Source organism: Actinia tenebrosa, unplaced genomic scaffold (assembly GCF_029948245.1).
Source record: "Actinia tenebrosa isolate PJP-AT-01 unplaced genomic scaffold, QUT_ActTen_1.0 PGA_scaffold7__59_contigs__length_16204524, whole genome shotgun sequence".
NCBI classification, from domain to species: domain Eukaryota; kingdom Metazoa; phylum Cnidaria; class Anthozoa; order Actiniaria; family Actiniidae; genus Actinia; species Actinia tenebrosa.
In genome coordinates this window covers 7,495,734-7,518,446 of record NW_028292584.1, presented here as the reverse complement: position 1 = coordinate 7,518,446, position 22,713 = coordinate 7,495,734, and the positions used below count along the sequence as shown (strand labels likewise).

The 22,713-nt window shown below is 39.1% G+C and overlaps 2 protein-coding genes across 3 annotated transcripts; one reads left to right on the top strand and one right to left on the bottom strand.

Moving 5' to 3' along the window:
• Window positions 1-885: 885 nt before the first annotated feature.
• Window positions 886-6,126, top strand: LOC116286844 (von Willebrand factor A domain-containing protein 7-like). Its single transcript, XM_089040328.1, has 7 exons — window positions 886-1,033; window positions 1,666-1,822; window positions 2,340-2,647; window positions 3,447-3,581; window positions 4,094-4,559; window positions 4,966-5,165; window positions 5,464-6,126. The coding sequence occupies exons 1-7, from the start codon at window positions 886-888 to the stop codon at window positions 6,030-6,032; spliced, it is 1,983 nt and encodes a 660-aa protein (XP_088896454.1). The 3' UTR covers window positions 6,033-6,126.
• Window positions 6,127-7,990: 1,864 nt separating this feature from the next.
• LOC116286846 (actin-like protein 6B) lies at window positions 7,991-22,424 on the bottom strand. 2 transcript variants are annotated; one of them, XM_089040388.1, is made up of 14 exons: window positions 22,320-22,424; window positions 22,167-22,243; window positions 20,952-21,039; window positions 20,040-20,138; window positions 19,003-19,103; window positions 18,331-18,443; window positions 16,988-17,174; window positions 14,191-14,280; window positions 13,332-13,393; window positions 12,207-12,321; window positions 11,259-11,339; window positions 10,588-10,683; window positions 10,109-10,195; window positions 7,991-9,222 (listed from the first exon to the last, which is right to left on the bottom strand). In XM_089040388.1, exons 1-14 carry the CDS (start codon window positions 22,342-22,344, stop codon window positions 9,142-9,144), a joined length of 1,302 nt encoding a protein of 433 aa, XP_088896514.1. In that variant the 5' UTR covers window positions 22,345-22,424; the 3' UTR covers window positions 7,991-9,141. The 2 variants fall into 2 exon arrangements, with proteins under 2 accessions (XP_088896514.1, XP_088896515.1); XM_089040389.1 differs by lacking the exon at window positions 20,040-20,138.
• Between the last annotated feature and the right edge of the window lie 289 nt (window positions 22,425-22,713).

Here is a 22,713-nt window from a genome sequence, read left to right as displayed (position 1 = left end):
AAGAGGAGCTCCAAAGAAAACTCGCTCAGTAGACATCTGCTTTGAAAAGAACGTAGGGGGATTTCGACTGCACATTTCATCTTCTCGGAATCCATTCTAATAGGGGGTGGTTGGGGTCTATTTTGTAAAATATTTCGTAAATTACGTCGGGGTAATAAGGAATATCCTTATCCAGCCGACAGAATAACCACTCGGCCCTTTGCATATCTGGGACATGAGGAATACGCCTACCGGTAATTTCAGACAAAAGATAGGGAATAGCTTTGTAATATTTCCCTAGCTTTAATTTTTTCAATGTCTTTCGTAGACTTTGTGGGGTTGGCTCTTCTAAGTGGTCTATGATTTTCTGCCTTACTTCATCGTCTAAATATACCGGATGTAAACCTTGGATATGACTCATCCAATCTCTAAAGTATTTCAACCTCTTATATGGCGTTTTCGTGCGACCTCCATTGGCGTAATACTGTTCTCTGGTAACATTTGGCACCGCGTTACGAATATTCTTACCACACTCGTAACACTGTGCTGACGTATCCTCCTCTATCTGCATTTTTTTACCACAACACCAAAAGGATTCTGGCTTGGGTATGACAACTCTAGGTCTCAAACAAATCACACAGACATCATTAACAAACTCCTTACACTCATGCATCGTATATCTAAAGAATATCTTTCCCTCCATTTGCGACCCCAACAGAGCAGCAGTTAGGCACCTTTCGCGCTGCCGGCGGATCACGCAAGACCCCCTGTTCCGCGGGTTACCGACCTCCAAAAACCCACCCCCCCCTGGCGTTTTTCGACTTGTGATTTTTGGCAATGCCGGCGCTTCGCGAGTCCACCTAACTGCTGCTCTTTGCAATCTTCGTTCAAAACTTATACCTCGTAATGACGGTCCAAGGAGCACGTCTTCGGTTCTTTGCTATTTCTCTTTGTATGATCGCAGCATTTGCTTTAGCAGCAAAGGATTATACAAAACATATGAATGAAGTTCGCTCGGCCATGATGACTTACGCCCGTGGCAGCTCTCCAAAAGGTATTTAAAAAAATTTTTAAACCAAACTTCAGTTTTGATCAACCATAAAACAAATTCTGGCCTGATCTACGTCAGGGCATGGCTAACTCACAGATCAAACCCTGGAACAACCTCTGGGCTGATCTACGTCAGGGCATGGCTAACTCACAGATCAAACCCTGAAACAACCTCTGGGCTGATCTACGTCAGGGCACGGCTAACTCACAGATCAAATCCTGAAACAACCTCTAGGCTGATCTAAGTCAGGGTACGGCTAACTCACACATCGAAGCAACCTCTTGGCTGATCTAAGTAAAATACAAAAAAAAAAAGTTATTTCGAATAATTAAAACTAATGGATAAAATCGACTCCAAGTTTACAAAAATAAAAGATCAAATTCAGTTTTGTTTTTGGTGAGTAGGTTCGTAAATAGGAAAATACAGAAAAAAAGCTATTTCGAATATTTAAAACTAATGGATAAAATCGACTCCAAGGTTACAAAAATAAAAGATCAAATCAGAATTTTTGTTTTTGGAGAGTAGGCTGCAAACAGGAAAATACCAAAAAAATTTATTCAGAATCACATGGTATGAAATGGTAACCATGACATCACGCCAAAGCTAAGGTTAATTTCGTTTTATATTTCCATTAGCTGGAAAATGCACTCCATCGAACAAGTTCATGGGCGTTATCGGAGAACTTGAGAAATCAGTGTTTGCTGCAAAATCTCAACGCTATCGTCCAACCAAAGCTCGCATAGACAGGATAAAGAAATACATCGATCTGGCGAGCAAATACAACAGCAAAAGGTAAAAAAAATGTTTGTTTATCATATAGACATGAGTGTTTTACTGGGAAATACGCCACTCGTATATGTATTTTTCGTACAAACTACATCAGGGACCTGAGTAGCATATTTTCCATATCTTCACTAGTGAGGATATCGAGGACGTCACTTGTGATGTTTTCCTGGACCTGTTTTGATTCACTTGCGTAGTTTTTCTTTGTGTATATGTCTATATAATAAAAAAGAAAATTACACGTTGGCTTGAAGATATGAAGTTCATCTTCTCGTGTTGAAAAATATTTTACTGAGCTCGCTGCGCTCACTCGCGAAATATTTTCACCATTCGAAGTTAAACTTCATGTACCGGTCCTGAAACTTGGAAATCCCAAATGAAAACTAGCGATAAAGTAAAAAAATAAGTATTTCTTCAAATATTCAAAAAAACAATTTTTTAAAATTAATTGGAAACCATTTGCTATCTCTTATTTTTTGAAAATGGATAACTAACGAGCTAATTATATATATATTTCTCTTTAAAGATTTACATTGGATTCTCTTGGATCTGGGCTGTACACATCAATGAAACTAACGCCCTCTGCGCCAAGCCGTAAGCGAAGTTTACTCACAGGAGCCATGAAGTTTCTTGAAGCCGTAAAGAAAGAGCTTGGAGGGAAAGTATTCGATAAAGTCATAAATGTTAAAGGAGATGTGACTCTGATTTTTGTTATTGATGACACTGGAAGCATGGGTGGTTTTATTGACGCTGCAAAAGCACTTGCTACTGCTATCATCAACACCAAAAGAGATTACGATGTGGAATATATTTTATCACAATACAACGACCCAAGTAAGTTCCAATCAATGATGAAATAAAACTTGTTTTTGTTTCGCATTTGGAGGCTTATCAATTACGTAATAACAATTTAATCATGATTATGAGCTGCGCGGCTACTAACAGCGCCTTTATTTGTAGCAAGTTAAGTCATCCATTGCTCATAAATGTAGAGTGCATTGCAAAATAATAAAAAAAAAGGTGAAATAAAGAATTATAAAATAGATTAAATAGTACGCACGCTGTGATTGGTTGATAGCCATGTTTGCATGAGGATATGTAAACACAGTTGTGACGTCACAACTTTCGTGTTTTCCCAGTACAAGTTCAAAAATTAAAAATTTACAGTTTCTTTCGAGGAAAAAAACGCCCCCAAAAATGTATTTTGAAGACGAAGTTCCAAATTTTGACTTGTGTCAGGGCCACAGGCATAACCCTATGGTCTCATGCAGGTCTTTCTGATCGTAATATCATGACAATCTCTCGTTGGTCACCGCAAAGAGAATTCCCTCAGGAGCTACAACACACGTCCTTCCACAGGAAGCCCAATCTCATATAACAGGACGGTTCATAAGGCAATGTATGGGAAATAACTCTCTAGCTTATAACTCTGTGAAAAATAAATACGTCTCGGGTTTGTATAACTGTCTCGAATTCTCCCAACCTCCCCTCGTGTTGCTATCAGGCTATGTAAACACGAAAAAAGTTTTCTATTGCTTAAATAGAAAACTCTTGGTATACAGCATGCAAAAAACTTTCTGTAATTCTAAACAATCTCTTTTAACCACACTTTTTTATTTACTTGGGTCTTTAGCGCCTACCAAAGTAACCACTATGACGTCAGACCAAAAGGATCAGTTTGTGAAAGAAATTGGGAAACTGCGTGCGCATGGCGGAGGCGACTGCCCGGAACTTGCATTCGCGGGAATGCTCGATGCAATCGCTGCAGGTAAGGCTGGTCGGGCATATAGCCTCCATTAAGCGACCAACCTCTATTTATCGACCATCCTCAGTTTTCGGGGGCGCAGCCAGTTTTCAATTAAGATTTTTTCCAGGAATATTATACCTTTCTCACCTCTCACCTCTGCCGTGCTCTCGGATTCCATTCCTAGAATTCGCATCAAATGCGAGTATAGCTTAGCTTGCTACTTCTCTTCCTGATTCAAGGGGTTTTCTCCAGGTGTCAAGTTTTCCTCCAATCTTTTGTCGGCAAAAACTTATACGCTAAATTGAAATTCTGAATCTTTGATTTAGTAGTGACCTGGCTTAGATCAGCCCCAGTAGAGGTTGTTTCACGGCTCCATCTGCGAGTCGGCGGTGTCCTCAATTAGATAATCTAGAGGGTGCTGCACGGTTTAACTAGAATGGAGTGTTCGGTGTTGAAAGGAAAGCGTTTTACTGCAACGTCACCTTTTTAGACCTATACATCTAAATCCCCTCATTTTAAATCGTTCACAACAGGCCCAAACATTGCTTCACCCATGTTTGTGTTCACCGATGCAACTGCAAAAGACTACAACAAAGAGAACATGGAAAGACTTCTCGACGAGGCTTATTCGCTTGAACTCAACATCAATTTCTTTGTTCGGAATCGTCCTTGTCGCCAGGATTCGTATAAACCGTACGAAGAACTTGCCGAGAAGACTTGTGGCCAAATGATATATCTACCCTCCGCCAGTTGCCTCTCCAGTCTTACTGGCCTCGCACAAAAGTCTTTGGTTGGAAAAACCTGTTTGAAATCGGGTGGCTTTGGATATGGACCTGGAAAGAGGCGTAAGAGGGCAGCTGGAGATAGCGTGTATGTAATTTCAGTGGATGATATAACAGATGCAGTGATGATTACTGTGAGGGCTGCTAATAATAACCCAGGTGTTACCCTTGCTACGCCTAGTGGGGTGGTGGTGTCTGATCCAAGTGTACGAATAAGGTGAGAAAAATATATTGAACTCCATCATTACTTACTTTGTTTAACGAATGCGCATGAGAAGGCAAATTAATATGGATTCAACTCAAACAAAGAATTTCATTCCCATGGGAATATGAGATTCCTATTCTTGCGTATTATTCCCTAGGGCATCTCTATTTAAAATATTGATTTTTTAATTTCAAATGCTGGGGAAGAAACGCCGCATTTTCTTTTGAAAAAAAAGTAATATTTTAAAGTAAGTTTCAGCTACAGTAACACTTTGAGCAAATTATGCTAATATGAATATCTGTCATCTGATTGGATAAAACATTGAGACAATTCTGACGATCCGATTGGCTGACCTTGAAGTCTATTGTGAATTTCAATTCCTTTGTTTATATAACGTGTTTCTTTGATCTCACTGCAGTGTCGGCAAGGGGTACATCTACGACATCACAAACCCTCCACCAGGACAATGGAAACTGACAGTTAGCGCCTCAGCTGGAGCCCATAGTTACGATGTCCAGGGAACAAGCAAATCTAATGTGGACTTCAGTTATTTCTTCATCATGATTCCTACATCAGGAAGAAACAGGGAGCCTATTTCTGTGCCTTATCCACTTACGGGTAAGTATGAGTGACACTGAAAGAGACGTACGCTAAAAATGAAAGATATTTCTTGATCCCTTTCTTCACACTGCTTTTAATGAGGATCAGATCTTGTGTGAGAATTGAAAAGAGTGCCGCGCGGATGATTTCCTAACACCGATAATCATGCTTAACCAAGTTAAGTCATGTGTGGATGAAATGCCACTCTGCGTATAATCATATCTATCCCTCCCTCCCTCCCTCACTCCCTCCCCCCCGCCCCCTTCCCTCCATCCATCCATCCATTTATTCAGGCAGCTTTCTTTTCTTTGACTAGGTGTAAAAGCAAAGGCAATTGTGACTATAACAGGAGTGGATAAACTACAGTCAAGCTCACTCGCGCTTAGTTTGATAGACAAGAACGGCAACCTAATCGGAGACGCTGACAGCTTTACACCTCAAGGTGCAAGTGGAGTTCACTTCCTCGCCACAATGTCACCACCAACAGGCCCATTCAAGCTTCTCCTAAAAGGAAAAACCAAGGGCGGATACCCATTTAAGCGCAACTCTCGCACGGTCATCGAAGCCAAAAGCGCTGTCCTTACTCTCTTGTACACCAAAAATGACCAAACCATCCCAGCCGGTGGGACTTCCTACGCCTTCCTGGTGCTCCACAACTCAGGGAAGGTAACCGAACGATTCACGATCACTGCGAAGGACAACCTTGGTTTGGTGTATAGCTTTACCAGCAGTAAGACGGTGCGTTCCAAAGGAGCAAAAACCATCGTGGTGCGTGTACGAGCCAGCGTAGGTGACAGAGGAAAAACAGCCACCGTGTTCGTTCGTGCAACTGGAGAAACATCTAAAGTAGTGACTGGTTATGCCCTAACAATGTTGGTAGTCTAAGTATCATCTTCGTGCTTTGTGTGTTAAACCTGAGTATCTGATTGGATCGATCATAGACATGAATAAACTGAACAACACTAGATTTAGATTTAAATTTGAGCAATGTGTAAAAACAACGATAAAAATATCAACTGTCTCCCTCGATGAAAGGAAATCCAGGGCGATTTAGGATTCTGCAATCTGAAGGTGGAATTATTGATTCCAAAATCGTATTTTTAGTTTCAATTCCACTACTTGGATTCCAGATTGTACATCTAGGATTCAGTGTTCCATACCTTTACTTGGATTTAACTTTCCATGTATTTCCTGGAATTCCGCTTCAAATCTTACTTTTTTCCCCTAATCTCATGTTCCATATCCTACGTGTCAAAAGTCATTTTGAGTTTAGTTTTGCGTGTCTGGATTCCCTACATGGAGCTAAAATGTTGCCCCTACGATAAAGAATAAAACCCACTCATCCTGAAAAATAAATTTATTGTAAATCTATCATGCATTTTCCCCTAACTAATGAATACACGCATTGCTCAAGGCAAACAGAAAATAAACACCTTTATAGATGTTAAATATAATTGTAACATTAAAAAGGCTTTGTCCATCAAGGGATATAAATAAAAATAATTCTAGACATTGTCATTCGAGTTTATACCTGACAAACCAATTTTATCGAGACCTGAAAGAATCCAGATACTCTTGCAGCCTCAGACCAATACCGCGCGCGCGCGCTGTGTTGATGGATTGATAACTGGACTTCACAAAATGCAAAGCTTAGGGTCAGTACTCGAAACTTAAGGATAATCCTTTCATATTGTCTTTATTAATACATTATCTAGGTCTCACAAAAGTATACTCGCAAAATTTTTGGTATACTGGGAGAAAACGAACACTTATTTTCTCACTCACACTCTTCTAAATTCTTAGAAAACGTGCTGAAATGCACGCAGGCGTAGACGTATCTCTCTGGTGTCGGCTAACCCTGAGCAACAGAGAACGCTTGGTCCTGTTATAAATAACGAACACCGAACACTCTTTACCCCCCCCCGTAAGTTATTTATTACACATGTAATTCAAAACCTGAGCGCTGTTAAAATGGTGGGTACTGCATGCCCTAAGACTGGAGTATTCGTTAAGTTTGCCTGTAGCGAGATGGTCTCTTGCCTCCGGTTCTCGGTGTTGTATTTAGTTGTCACACCCATTGGACAGGAAGGACGGTGTTGCCAAAACTTCCAAGTTGATTCGATTAAAGAAGCACCGAATTTTGGTTTTATTTTTGCTTGTTTGCTTTTGTTTTGACTTTTAGATATTTGGATTTTTTTTTAAAAATCGAAAAATTACTTGAAATGCTTTTTTCTCTATCCGAAGTATAATTATGAGAAATTTTCACTTCATCGCTTTCGAAATGTGCTGCTCGCTGTCCTATGATTGGGTAATCCGGACACGCCGACTTTGCTTGCATTCGTTGATGCTGTATCGAAAAATTACTTGAAATGCTTTCTTCTCTATCCGAAGTATAATTGAGAGAAATTTTCACTTCATCGCTTTCGAAGTGTGCTGTTCTGTCCAATGATTGGGTGATCCGGATACGCCGACTTTGCTTGTGTTCGTTGTATTCACTGCCGCCAAGATTATCAGATTTAGTTTGTTATCAGTTGTCTGTTTTGTTATTACTTAAAATAGATTTGGATCAAATCCATTGATAATTAATCAGTGTTTTTTTTTGTTATGATTAGAAATTGTTGTTTTTGTTTCTTCGTCAACTTTATCGCGTTGTTTTTGATTTAACACGTTTGATATCGATCGACTGTATCTCCAATGAATACATCAGAGGATAATTACGTCATTTCCCAGAATATCTTTTGGTCTAAGCTTCTATGTTCTATGTTTGTAGCCCGACAATGATTTTGCAATTACTATTTGCTTATACAATAGCTACAACCTTAAACTATTTTAGGGCATATAACTACTTTACGATATATAATTTATTTTATCAAGACATACACGTCAGTGGATAGATAGATACAGAAGAGATGTCGCTTACAATGATGGGATACTATTATCTTAATAGACCCTTTTCGAATTCCAAATTACCGCTGTTTCTTGATTACAGACTCATTTGCACAGGGTTAGCCTCGAGTTTGTGCAGAATATTCACGTGTTCCAGTCAAGGTCCGTCGAGCTTCAAAGTGCTCGTATTGTTGAAGTTGTGCATTCTTTACTTTACCGTTGGTATTTGTGAATATTTAAACACTGATACGAGGCTAACCCTGTGCAAATGAGTCTGTAATCAAGACACACAGCGGTAATTTGGAATTCGAAACTGGTCTATTACTATGATGGGCGCTATGATGTCACATATACCCTAGGAGTTTTACATTAGCCAATGAGGCGGGGAGTACAAACAAGGCGTCCATAAAGCCCCGTTTACACTAGCGATTTTTTTGCGATTTTTGCTGTGATATTTTTGCGATATTGTCCATAATAAATAATGGTAAAGAATTGACTTGTAAAGTTTTATTTGGGATACTAAGATTTTTCTAGACGAATGCCTCTTTGGAAGGATGAGACAAAATATTTCATATTTCCGAAAATTGCCACAAAAATCGCCAGTGTAAACGGGGCTTAAGGAACTTTCTTTCTTTCTTGGCATTGGGTCACCTAGTTCTTCCTCGAATCAGTAATAGACCCTTTTACCTCGAGCGTAATGCTTCAGACAACGTGTAACTTCCTTGAGAATAAGATTCTTTGTTAGAGTTGTATTCATTTTCGTGTGTCTTCTCATGCACAAGCATTAAACAAAGAAATGATACCCTAGAGAATGACACGTGGACTGTAATGGGGAAACATTAGAAACAAAGCTAAAAATGTCTATAAATCGCTTGCAGCACGTCGGAATGCAGCTCAATTTGGAGGACATGACAATAGGTTTCCAATTCTCAGGAGATTGAAATTCTTTTGTTTTGTCTTATAAATTTTGCTGCTATGACGTCACATGCAAGGGGCATTAAGATGGCTTTTTGTACACGAAGATGTCACATCGATCGATGCTCATGCTAGGATGTACTGTATAATATTTATAATCCCAGTGAGCAAAGGAGAGTGAGTGTATAATGGTCTAAGGGCATTTTCTCTCGACGCATCCTTTGCCCTGTTCATCATATTCTTGCTTTGATATCCACATTTGTTGGAACGACCCCTGCAAGACAGTAGACAGTATATTAGACGTCAATCACCATATCCTTGTTCATATGTTATGGACACAAGAGAAAATAGGGTCATGATTTAATCAATTTTTTTAAATTTAATTAATTTTTATTAAGAGAGAATTCTTTTCGTATTTAAGCAGTGAGCGCCAAAAACTATTTTCTCGAAGAAAGGCTGTTGTGCAAAGCTAAAATCTTGTTATTCAGAAAGTTTAACTTGTTTGGAAGTGGAGATGACCGATAAAAGTGGAATCAAAGTGTTAACCCAAAGCAAAATTTTTATTCAAAAATGAGGTTTAGGCCTTCATTTACTTATTCCCCATATATTTTCTACAAAAAAGCCTGACAAAGCAACATTCTAACACAAATGCAACAAAACATCTTTGAACAGTTGAAAATACCGCTTCAAACAGGCATTTTATCATAGTAAATCAGTTTCTAACTGTTAAAAAAAGGTTTTGAGTGTTAACCCAAAACGAAAATTGGGATCAAAACTCATACGAAAGTCTAGTTTTTGGCGCTTTTTGCCATTATTGCTCATTATTGAAAAAAATTTCCTCTTAATTATTATTATTATCATTATCATCATCATCATCATTATTGAAATGCTCGCGAATAGAATTCTTTATCTGGGCATAATTTTACTCCATTTCAGTCCACCTATCATTCCCTGGAGTATTATTTCTTTGCTTAACGGTTGTACATGAAAAGATACGAGAATATGGATACAACTTCAGCTAAAGACCTTATTCTCTAGAGAATGACACGTGGTCTGAAATGGAAAATAAGGTAAATAATTCTATTCTTGGAATATGATTGTGCTGTAATGCACATATGAGAAAACCAAAAAAGTTTTTTGCTAGAGGCCATATAACTTACCAAGGATGCTAATATGGAGCCACCAATCCATGGATTAAATCTTTTCTCCACAGATGAGTTATTGGATATAAGTTTGAGTCTCATACTCTGTTATAAATATATGGTGGATTAGCAAAAACAACAATGAATTGAAGAATGAACAAAGAGAAAGGAAGACGGAAGGAAGAATAGGAGAAGGGAGAGGAGGAGAGGAGAGGAGAGGAGAGGAGAGGAGAGGAGAGGAGAGGAGAGGAGAGGAGAGGAAGGAAAGGAAAGGAGAAGAAAGCAATAGAAAGAAAAAAGGAAGGGAAGGAAAGGAAAGGGAGAGATGAAAAAAGAGGGTAACTAGCTACAAAGATTACAAGCAAAGAAATAAGCCAACTACAAAAGATAGAAAGCGATAAATAGAATCACAGTGGGAAAAAGTAATCGTTTTTGTAAAAAAATAACCCCTTTTACAAATTCGAGCCCAGTACATGTAAATACATATTATGACATACCGGTGGGGTTTTAGATAGAAGCTCTCTGTTCAGTCTATCGACAAAGCCAGATAATAAGGTATTACCACCAGTAACTATCACACTACCAAACAGACCCTGCAAGAATAAACGCAATGGTGGTACGTACAATAAGAAAGGGTACAATACTGTGGGTACTGTACAGACCTCTTCGGCTCTGACGTAATGTTTTCCCATTACAGACCACATGTCATTCCCTAGAGTATCATTTGTTTAAGGTTTACGCTCAGGTGCACAAGAAGACACATGAATATGGATATAGCTCAAACAAAGATTCTTATTCTCAAGCCGAAGTGGTCTATTATTTAGTTCAAAACCCTCTTTGGGACTTTAGATAGAAATTGGATACACTCTTTCAGCTTGGGCATGTTTTCACATTTCAGACCACGTGTCATTCTCTTGAGAATAAGATTCTTTGTTTGAGTTGTATCCATATTCATGTGTCTTCTCATGTGCAACCGTTAAAAAAAGAAATAATACTTTAGGGAATGACACGTGGTCTTGAGTATAAGATTCTTTGTTTGAGTCATATCTATATTCATGTGTCTTCTCATGCGCAACTGTTAAACAAAGAAATAATACTCAAGAGAATGGCATGTCTAAATTGGGAAAACATTGCGATCAAGCTAAAGAGGGCTCAGTAATCTACTTACTGCTCTAATGTCAATATCTGTCATTCCAACACTAGTTGTTACGACTTGTGTCACACCCATGGCTGTACTGCCTTCTATACCCTGCATAATACAAATACTGTATATCAATTGGCTGGTTAGACCAAATGAGGCAACAAGGTTTATTACTGTACCACCCAAGTACCCTTCTCTGCAGGCATCTCCTTGGCTCTTTTTGCTTGGCTTTTCTCTGCCATATAACTTAACACAGGGATCCCAACAGAACATATGGGGTAGCCTGGGGAGGAGGCACACACCCTAGCTTGTTGTTCGTTACTCATAATGATGGTGGTGGTAGTGGTGATGATGATGATGTTAATGATGGTGGTGATGGTGATGTTAATGATGGTGGTGATGCTGATGATGGTTATGGTGGTTATGATGATGGTGATGATGCTGATGGTGGTGATGATGCTGATGGTGGTGATGATGATGATGATGCTGAAGGTGATGATGATAGTTATGATGAAGATGTTCATCATGGTGATGTTGGTGATAATGATGATGATGATGATTTCAATGATGATGGTAAAGAAGTGCACTATAACTACACCACCCTTGATTCCCAGTATCTCAGAATTCCCTCTCCCACATAATAATACTGGGCACAAAAACATCCACAAGTACCCCTCTACCCCCTCCACCCACAGGTAAATCTAATATTCCTTTCCAAATAGAACACTCATCAAAGTTACTCGATTCTTATTGGTCAAGAGGAGTACGATTATAGCGTTAATTGTACTCCATAGGAGTACCAAATTAAGTCGCTATGGCAACACGGCCAAAACATTGTCAAAACCATTATTTTCTATCATTTTCTATCAATTCTATCAGAATTTCAATCTCATTAGAATTGGAAACCTATTGATTTGCCCTCCAAATTGAGCTGCATTCCGACGTGCTACAAGGGGTCTACAGTACTTACAGTACCTTAACATTTGAAGGATCGAAGAGACCTTCACAGATTCTAAATCTCTCCAAGCCATAAGAGTTGTTGTAGCCATTGGGAAACTCATACGAAACAGTTGGTATGCTATTGAGAATACTACAAGGAAAAACGAAAATGCTTTTTACAACAATTTACACAAATTGATCACCATAATATACTGCACAGATCAGCTCAATTAGATACATTATAACTGCAGTACACATATATAGTCTATATATATTCTTACATACATAATTTACAAAAACTCAATAATTGAGAGTTTCCCCATTGAAATTTGGCCCTTCCCTGCTGCTATTAAAAAATATAAAATGTAAAGACTGATAATTGCAAATGAAGGAAGTGAAAAACAGAATTTAGGCTTGCAGTTACACCTCAGTGCAGCAACTGAGTTTGCATAACATTCTCAAACTCATTAATAATTCATGTGGACAAAAGGATGTTTGGAAGTGTGATCTTAATTAGCATAAAAAATGAGCAGCTTATGCTTTGAATTTCCCTGGGGATTCTTACCGGCGTTTGCATTGCTACGCGGCCACCCCAGACAAAAATCGCGACATGCACTTTGCAATAGACTGCTGTCAATCAAACAAGTTAACGTCATTTACACGCGTTTGGGTAGGCCCAGACAGGCCCGGTGAGTGTGGCTCATAATACTTGTATTATTACTCGCGATTTTTGTCTGGGGTGGCCGCGTAGCAATGTAAACGCCTGTAAATACTTGAGAAGTAATATCTAGCACTTGAAGTGTTTCATTGTCTATCCAAACACCTCAAGTTTGGTTAATACAACTCACTTCTCAGTTCTTGGAAGTCAGACGAAACACTATTTCACATGTTCAAATATATTTAACTTGAATACTGCTTTAAGTTGAGAAAGTACATCCCAGATGTTTAATTTGACCTATAACATTATGACGTCACAGCTTGTTTACATGGGCAAGAATGATAGGAATTTAGGCGAAATTTTCTTTCGTTCGGGATATTTAGTACAACATTTATCTGTTACCACCTTTCCCCTTGATCCTTAGCGTTAAAACAATAGATTGTTTTGATGTGACGTCATAGTGTTATAGGGCAATTCACATTCCTTTTTTTAGTACAGCTTACCCTTCATCATATGCACTATCGCACACTTGTAGAACACTCTTTTGAAAATCTCTTATGACCTCCTTTTTAAGGAATTGGGATTTTAAAAAATCATTTAGTATTCTATACCAATTTGAGGTGGCATTTGATCCAAGCCATTCAACTTGAACGCTTGTTTATTTTCATATTGATATACAAAAGTTACAAAGATGTTTTAACCACATTACAAAATTATAGTAATTTATAAATAGAAAATTAAACAAAAAAAAAACAAAACAAAAAACGAAAAGAAAAAAAACAAAAAAAAAAAACAAAACTAACTAACAAAACAAAACAAAAAACAGAACAGAACAGAACAGAACAGAACAGAACAGAACAGAACAGAACAGAACAGAACAGAACAGAACAGAACAGAACAGAACAGAACAGAACAGAACAGAACAGAACAGAACAGAACAGAACAGAACAGAACAGAACAAAAACAAAAACAAAACACAAAAAACACAAAAAACACAAAAAACACAAAAAAAAAAAAAAAAAAAAAAAAAAAAAAAAAAAAAAAAAAAAACAAAAACCAAAACAAAAAAAGAAAAGAAAAGGAGACAAGGAAACATGTTTTCATGTAGCTACTGTAGTTCTCTTTCTTGTTTGATGTATGTGCTGTGCCCTGCTGTTTTGGCTCTTATCCTGACATGGATGTGCATTGAGTGGGGGTGAGCTTGGATTGATGCACAGGAAGAGCAAAGTCCCTGCATGCCGTTTCAAACTAGTCTTCACTTCCTGCTCATCCACGACAAGGAAAAAACCCTTCTTGACTCAGAGCATGGAGGAAATGAGGGGTTGTTAACAGTATAAGTTATGGTATCATAATGGCACCTACATTAGTTGTGTATCTCTGATATGACTTGGTGACTGATGGTAGTGTAGTCTTTTTAGTGTAGATTGGTGACGCTCCTTCTTTTACTGCTTCCTAAAGTAATAACAACATTACAACAAAATAACATTATTTCCTTTGAAATTAGTTGGCAGTAACATCATAAACCTTAGACAAGTTTCAAAAAGAATCATTGGTAACCTAGCTCACAGATTGAAAGACACCTCTTTGCTGATCAAAGTCGAGTCACGGCTAACTCACATCCCTGAAACAACCTCTGGGTTGATCTCAGTCAGGGCATGGCTAACTGCACAGATTGAACCCTGAAACAACCTCTGGGCTGATCTAAGACAGGGCATGGCTAACTCACAGATTGAACCCTGAAACAACCTCTGGGCTGATCTAAGTCAGGGCATGGCTAACTCACAGATTGCACCCTGAAACAACCTCTGGGCTGATCTAAGACAGGGCATGGCTAACTCACAGATTGAACCCTGAAACAATCTCAAGGCTGATCTAAGTCAGGGCATAGCTAACTCACAGATCAAACCCTGAAACAACCTCTGGGCTGATCTAAGTCAGGGCATGGCTAACTCACATCCCTGAAACAACCTCTGGGCTGATCTAAGTCAGGGCATGGCTAACTCACAGATTGAACCCTGAAACAACCTCTGGGTTGATCTAAGTCAGGGCATGGCTAACTCACAGATTGAACCCTGAAACAACCTCTGGGTTGATCTAAGTCAGGGCATGTCTAACTGCACAGATTGATCCCTGAAACAACCTCTGGGTTGATCTAAGTCAGGGCATGGCTAACTCACAGATCAAACCCTGAAACAACCTCTGGGCTGATCTAAGTCAGGGCATGTCTAACTGCACAGATTGAACCCTGAAACAACCTCTGGGTTGATCTAAGTCAGGGCATGGCTAACTCACAGATTGAACCCTGAAACAACCTCTGGGCTGATCTAAGACAGGACATGGCTAACTCACAGATTGCACCCTGAAACAACCTCTGGGCTGATCTAAGTCAGGGCATGGCTAACTCACAGATTGAACCCTGAAACAACCTCTGGGCTGATCTAAGACAGGGCATGGCTAACTCACAGATTGCACCCTGAAACAACCTCTGGGCTGATCTAAGTCAGGGCATGGCTAACTCACAGATTGCACCCTGAAACAACCTCTGGGCTGATCTAAGACAGGGCATGGCTAACTCACAGATTGAACCCTGAAACAACCTCTGGGCTGATCTAAGACAGGGCATGGCTAACTCACATATCGAACCCTGAAACAACCTCTGGGCTGTTCTAAGTCAGGGCATGGTTAACTCACAGATTGAACCCTGAAACAACCTCTGGGCTGATCTAAGACAGGGCATGGCTAACTCACATATCGAACCCTGAAACAACCTCTGGGCTGTTCTAAGTCAGGGCATGGCTAACTCACAGATTGAACCCTGAAACAATCTCAGGGCTGATCTAAGTCAGGGCATCGCTAACTCACAGATCAAACCCTGAAACAACCTCTGGGCTGATCTAAGTCAGGGCATGGCTAACTCACAGATTGAACCCTGAAACAACCTCTGGGCTGATCTAAGACAGGGCATGGCTAACTCACAGATTGAACCCTGAAACAACCTCTGGGCTGATCTAAGTCAGGGCATGGCTAACTCACAGATTGAACCCTGAAACAACCTCTGGGCTGATCTAAGACAGGGCATGGCTAACTCACAGATTGAACCCTGAAACAACCTCTGGGCTGATCTAAGTCAGGGCATGGCTAACTCACAGATCAAACCCTGAAACAACCTCTGGGCTGTTCTAAGTCAGGGCATGGCTAACTCACAGATCGAACCTTGAAACAACCTCTGGACCGATCTAAGTCAGGGCATGGCTTACTCAAAGATCAAACCCTGGAACATCCTCTGGGCTGATCTAAGTCAGGGCATGGCTTACTCACAGATCAAACCCTGGAACATCCTCTGGGCTGATCAAAGTCAGGACATGGCTAACTCACAGATCAAACCCTAGAACATCCTCTGGGCTGATCTAAGTCAGGGCATGGCTTACTCACATATCGAACCCTGAAACAACCTCTGGGCTGTTCTAAGTCAGGGCATGGCTAACTCACAGATCGAACCTGGAACATCCTCTGGGCTGATCAAAGTCAGGGCATGGCTTACTCAAAGATCAAACCCTGGAACATCCTCTGGGCTGATCTAAGTCAGGGCATGGCTTACTCACAGATCAAACCCTGGAACATCCTCTGGGCTGATCAAAGTCAGGGCATGGCTTACTTACAGATCGAACCCTGGAACATCCTCTGGGCTGATCTAAATCAGGGCATGGCTAACTCACAGATTGAACCCTGAAACATCCTCTGGGCTGATCTAAATCAGGGCATGGCTAACTCACAGATTGAACCCTGAAACCATCCTCTGAGCTGATCTAAGTCAGGGCTAACTCACAGATCAAACCTTGAAACAACCCCTGGGCTGATCTAAGTCAGGGCTAACTCACAGATCAAACCTTGAAACAACCTCAGGTCTGATCTAAGTCAGGGCTAACTCACATATCAAACCTTGAAACAACCCCTGGGCTGATCTAAGTCAGGGCTAACTCACAGATCAAACCTTGAAACAACCTCTGGGCTGATCTAAGTCAGGGCTAACTCTCAGATCAAACCATGAAGCAACCCCTGGGCTGATCTACTTTAAGTCAGGGCATGGCTATCTCAAAGGTTATTTATTTTTCTGAAATAAAAAATAAAAAGAATCCAAGTGTAGTAAGAAGTTACTTACCTTGCTAGCTATCAGGTAAGGTGGAACAATCTCAACATTAGTTTCTTCAAACATCTGTCGGCACTGTGCAGTGATGAAATCCCCTGCTAACGGAGACTTGACGATGGCTTGTTGTAAGACATATCCATCATGAACAGGGACAGCACTTGTTTGGGTGGCACCAGAATCAATCACTAAACCATTTGACCTAAAGTAAGATTATCAAATATATATGACATAAAATTCTTTTTATTTATTTTTTCTTTTATTTAACCATTATGATATATAAGGCCAAACAAAAAAATAGGTGTGTTCCCTGTTGCAAAACCGACCCTAATTTTCTTGCCGATTTTTGCCCACTCTAATTTTTTTTCATTCTCAAATGCACCACAGGGTTCCCAGTGAGCTCATTTCCACAGAACTTGTATCAGCAAAAAAAATCTGACCTACTGACCCCAATTATTTTTCTCATGCAATAGGAAACCCAGTTATTTTTTTGTTTGGCCTAACTATTCATGTTGTTTAAAGGTTTTTATTTTTCCACACACAAAAAGCAAAGAATTACAAATAGAACTTAAGAAAGAAGCGGAAAGGTGCAGGAGGAACAACCCAAAAGGGGTTAACTAAGAAAGATCCTGCACCAATGTAAACAACTTTAAAGAAATAGTGAATGGCGGAATATTATACTTACAATAAAATAGTAAAATAGAAATCAAGCATTTTTAAGGTGAAAACAGTTACGGTTTAAAGATTTACATTTACGAGTTAGATATAAGAACTTGTAGTTTACTGAGATATGAGGTATTTTTTGAAATTTGTACGAAAACTTTTAAGCGATAAACTATTTTTGATTTCAAGAGGAACATCGTTCCAGTTTACTCCAAAAGGCATTTTGGAAAATGACATAATTATTCTCTGATGTATTAATTGGAGATACATAGTAAATACAAAATATGTGTTAAAAGCCTCCACGCTCTCTGTCAATGTGACGATGTATAAACATTCCACGAATTACATCACTACATACATCTAATTAACATACAGTACCATTTTGGTCTCAGCTTCTAAGTTTTATGTTTTGAACCTGACAATGGTTTTGCAATAGCCCACCTCCGAGATATGCTTCGCTTGTCATGCACAAAGGTTTCAGTATGAGGCAACGTGCTAAATGCTCAGTCATTTGTGACAGGCGGTAAGAATAATTTAATTTAGCACGTAGCCTCATACTGAAGGTGTGAAGGTGGGATATTGAGAGCATTCTTTCTTTTTGGCAAATTTCTTTTTTACTATGTATATCCATTATTGGAATGTAACCTACACACAAAATAACTACTGTAACATATATAAAGTGAATCGACACTTACCTTCCGTTTGCAAAAGCTGTGAGTACGGCATTTTTACAAAGGAAAAATGCTGGTACATTGTATGTTTCAAAGATTAACTCTGTGAGCTTTTCACGTTTGGGTCGAACATTCCACTATTAAAATAATATTTCAATAAACATGTGTGAGGTCAGGATAAAATTAGTTTTTGATACTTTATTTTGTACTGATCAAAGAATCATTCATTCTTTGTGTTATTCATTATTTTAGTCATTCAAATTATTTATTTATCCATTCTATCAGTACGTCTATAAGTCAGTCCAGCCAGCCAGCCAGCCAGCCAGCAAGTCAGTCAGTCAGCCAGCCAGTCACTCAGCCAGTCAGTCCAGCCAGCCAGTCAGTCAGTCAGTCAGTCAGCCTGTCAGTCAGTCAGCCTGTCAGTCAGTCAGTCAGTCAGTCAGTCAGTCAGTTGGTCAGTCAACCAGTCAGTCAGTCAGTAGGTCAGTCAGTCAGTAGGTCAGTCAGTCAGTAGGTCAGTCAGTCAGTAGGTCAGTCAGTCAGGTACGGTATAGTCAGGCAGACAGGCAGGCTTGGTCAGCTGGTCAGGCAAGCACTCAGTCACTCGCTCACTCAGGTTATTTATTCATCCAGTGAGACATTCATTCAGTGAGACATCCATTCTCTCAACCACAACAAAACAAGATTCTAACATACCGATGCCTCAGACATAAGTAAAGGATGTAGCACTGGATCAGACTTGAAGTTTTTCTTGTAAATGTAATCCAGCATCTTCTCAAACAGATCCCAATCTTCAACTGAAAGTAATTGAGTTAGTACAGTATAAGCACAGTTCTGTCAATTACAGAAGGAATAACTTATTATACTATGGGAATCACTAGAGTGGTAAAATGTCAGTTAAAAAGGTATCTCTTATGTAAAGAATGTAAACCAGAAAACTGTTTTATATTCCTTAAGCACTGTACTTCTGCTGTTTACAGTACAGCCCAGATGTTTGTCACCGTAACGCGCATGTCATGTACTATGTTAACAGGCAACACTCAAACTCCCATAGTCTGTCCATCTGCAATGTAGTCCACTCTAAAAACTCTACAAAATTACACACTGCCCAATAGCTCATAACTTCAGTCTGATTCCCAAGGGATCCGTAGTGCATTTGTTATTATGTAGTTAAATTTCATCATAGTATTATGTTATCATCAAGGCGCCGACACCAGACATCAAAACATGCCTCAACAGGCTCCTGCAACTTTCAGTCTGCTAAAAACTTTAACGTGTGTTGATTTGAACGGTTGTCTCACATTTAAAATTGACAAACCTTAACATTCTTAGCCAACAAACATACGAGTTTTTCAAGATCAAGAAAGAACATGTTTTGAAGTTTGGCATCCATGCTTTGATGCAAACTGCGGTATATACAGTCCTTCGACTAAACGTTGTCGTTGATCAGATCATCCCTACAGGCCTAGACGGAATAGGATAACGGGTAAATTACCCAGAACTTGCATCATCCAAACTGCTCGCCAGCGTTAAATCTTCGCCATATGCTTGAGGCATGGTTTTAGCAAATTAAATGGGATCGAAAACAGGGAGCTCAAGACATGTTAGATAACATATGCGGCAGCTAGTAACTGTGAATTAATTATCCTCATGATCCTTTTCTGTCTAGGCGCGTAGGGATAAAGCCGATCAAACGACAATGTTTAGTGAAAGGACTGTATAAGCATACTTACTCATCCCATCTTTAATGGGTGTCATAATTTCCATGTTTTCTTTAGGTACTGATATGGCATTGATGTCAATGTAATACTTTCTGGTATCTGGTTTCTTTGCTGGTTTTTATTTTGAGAGTTAAGAATTCCATAAAAAAATTAAAAATAATTTGAGATGAAGTACTATTTGTTGTTGGGTTTGGCAAAGGGAGGAAAACTGGAGAGTCCCCCTCCCACCTAACCACCCCCCCCCCCCCCCACTCCCCTCTTAAAGAAAAATATATTTAACCAAATGGAGACTTCTGGGTTGATCAAATTCAGGGAATACATAGCCATCCCATCTCTCCACACTTTATTATAGTGTATTTACTTAGAACCAATATCAGGACGTAAAGAAACCCTGGAAGTGATCACACATAGTGACTACACCTCATACTAACCACCTTTTGTGATTGTAAGTGCCTTAAAGTTTTCAGTACAATCATAAAGAAAGGGGGCAATATAAATAAAAAATTATCAAATATCAAATGACTACTTTACAGATCCAACAGACCCTTTTTGAGTTCCAAATTACAGCTGTGTTTCTTGATTACAGACTCATTTGCTCAGGCTAAGCCTCAATTTTGTGAAGAATATTCACGCGTTCCAGTCAAGGTCCGTCAAGTTTCAAAGTGCTCATTTTGTTGAACTTGTGCATTCTTTACTTTACCGTTGGTATTTGCAAGTATTTAGACACTAATTCGAGGCTAAGCCTGAGTAAATGAGTCTGTAATCAAGAAACACAGCAGTAATTTGGAACTCGAAACTGGACTATTGGAATTTATCATGTGATGTATATAAATACGTTTTGCAGAGGAAGGAAATCTAGAAAACCTGTAGAAAACCCCTCGAATCAATGAAATGTTCAAGGAGAATGTGAATCAGGTGTCTCACCAGTTCCCTCTGTTGGATGATCTGTTTCCATCTGTTCATCTTTTGTTTCTTCATCTCCAATCACTCCAATATAAGCAGGAACATCGTACTGCAATACAAGGTTGAGAGAACTAATTTAGGTGTCATTTAGTAATAATTATATTACCTTATAGAGGCTTTGCATCATCCCGTGATGGCAGCCATGACAAGAGGCAGGAACAATTGAATCTGGTCTAATGTGATTTACATGAGAAAGAATTCAGTTTCCCAAGGGAGAACGACTCTCTTGTTGTGCCTCCTGTCATTGCTGCCATCACGTTATGGTGCAAAGCCTCTATACAAGGAAAAATATATCATTTCATAACTCTTTAATTTTATATTTTTGTTTTCAAAATCAGTTATTGAATAATAACTACTCCTAAACAAAACCCAGACATATCATCGAAGTGTGTATGTCGTCAGTAGACCCCTTGCATTTGACGTCAAAGCAGCTCAATTTGGAGGACAAAAAAAAAATTTAGATCTCATGTGAATTGGAAACCTATTGTTATATCCTCCAAAATGAGCTGCATTCCAGCATACTGCAAGGGGTCTACAGTATTTACAGAGCATTAAAAAATATTGTATTTTGCCATTAGTGTCTGGACATACAAAATAAGGGCTATTATAAAATCAAGAAAAATATGTTTTCTGGGCTGTACAGGAAAGGAAATCAGCAGAGCACTCAGTAAGGGTTGATACAGTAAGTACCCTGTTACTCTAAGTGTCAATCATCATGTTTAACCTATCACTTCTCTTATGGGCTGTCATTCCTGTATGCTTCCTGTAAGTGTATACAGTTTCTATTTTTTCAATAAATGGGAAAAATACATGTGCAAAAAGATTAAAGCCATTTCAGAGGTTTCATTAACTTTTGAAAGGACAGCAATTCATGCACTAGCTGGAGAGTCTAAGTGAACATTTTATAAATGGTAGTTTAAGCCAGAAAATAAAGCTCATTTACTAGATCATAGATCATTCTACGATCCCTAACCCTTAATGAAACCCCCGAGTTTTAACAACAATACAACATCACCTATCCCCTCCCCCCCCCCCTCAATTCAAATATTACATGTAAATAAATGGTCTTATTGTATTTTAGCGTATTAAAGAACAAAGTGACAATAGAAAGAGTAAACCAAAGCAATAGATATGAAGTAGAAGTTAAAAGCGAATGACTATTACTGTATTAAATACCTTTGGACAATCTTCCCCGGCATATCCAGCGCGGAAAGTATGGGCACCGACATCAACGACAAGAGCTCCAACCTCATCTGACAAAAAACAACACCAAAAACTCTTAAAATATACAATCAACTACTGCAACAATATAGAATAATAATCAATTACCTCCCCCGTAGACTCCTCCGCTCATTTTGATTCACTATAAATATAAAATTTTAAGCTTTTCTTTCAAGCTTTTTTGACAAGAAACAAAAACACACGAGTTTGGCGGCAAAGACGTGAAGGACTGGAGCTAGTGCGTGGTTACATAGCATCCATACCACAGGTAGCCCACACTTAGCCCAAATTCTATTGTCGTTTTTTTTTTCAAGCAAATATTTTGATAATTCAATATTAAAATAAGTATAACTTAGTAAACTAGGGTGTTTGTTACGCTAATACGTTTACGTAAATCTGCTATCAAAGTACTGGTAGTACGAATACCGGAAATGCAACTAAACGTCTTGTTTCAAATCTCAACACAGGAAACCCAGAGTATTTTGTTTATTTATTTGTTCAT

Excerpts from the sequence above, each read along its gene's own strand:
- LOC116286844 (XM_089040328.1), top strand. The coding sequence starts at position 886 with ATGACGGTCCAAGGAGCACGTCTTCGGTTCTTTGCTATTTCTCTTTGT. Across the intron at positions 2,648-3,446 it reads ATCACAATACAACGACCCAA|CGCCTACCAAAGTAACCACT; the intron begins GTAAGTTCCAAT and ends TTGGGTCTTTAG. Across the intron at positions 3,582-4,093 it reads GCTCGATGCAATCGCTGCAG|GCCCAAACATTGCTTCACCC; the intron begins GTAAGGCTGGTC and ends CGTTCACAACAG.
- LOC116286846 (XM_089040388.1), bottom strand. The coding sequence starts at position 22,344 with ATGAGCGGAGGAGTCTACGGGGGAG. Across the intron at positions 19,104-20,039 it reads ACCCATTAAAGATGGGATGA|TTGAAGATTGGGATCTGTTT; the intron begins GTAAGTATGCTT and ends AATTACTTTCAG. Across the intron at positions 18,444-19,002 it reads TACTTATGTCTGAGGCATCG|TGGAATGTTCGACCCAAACG; the intron begins GTATGTTAGAAT and ends TTATTTTAATAG.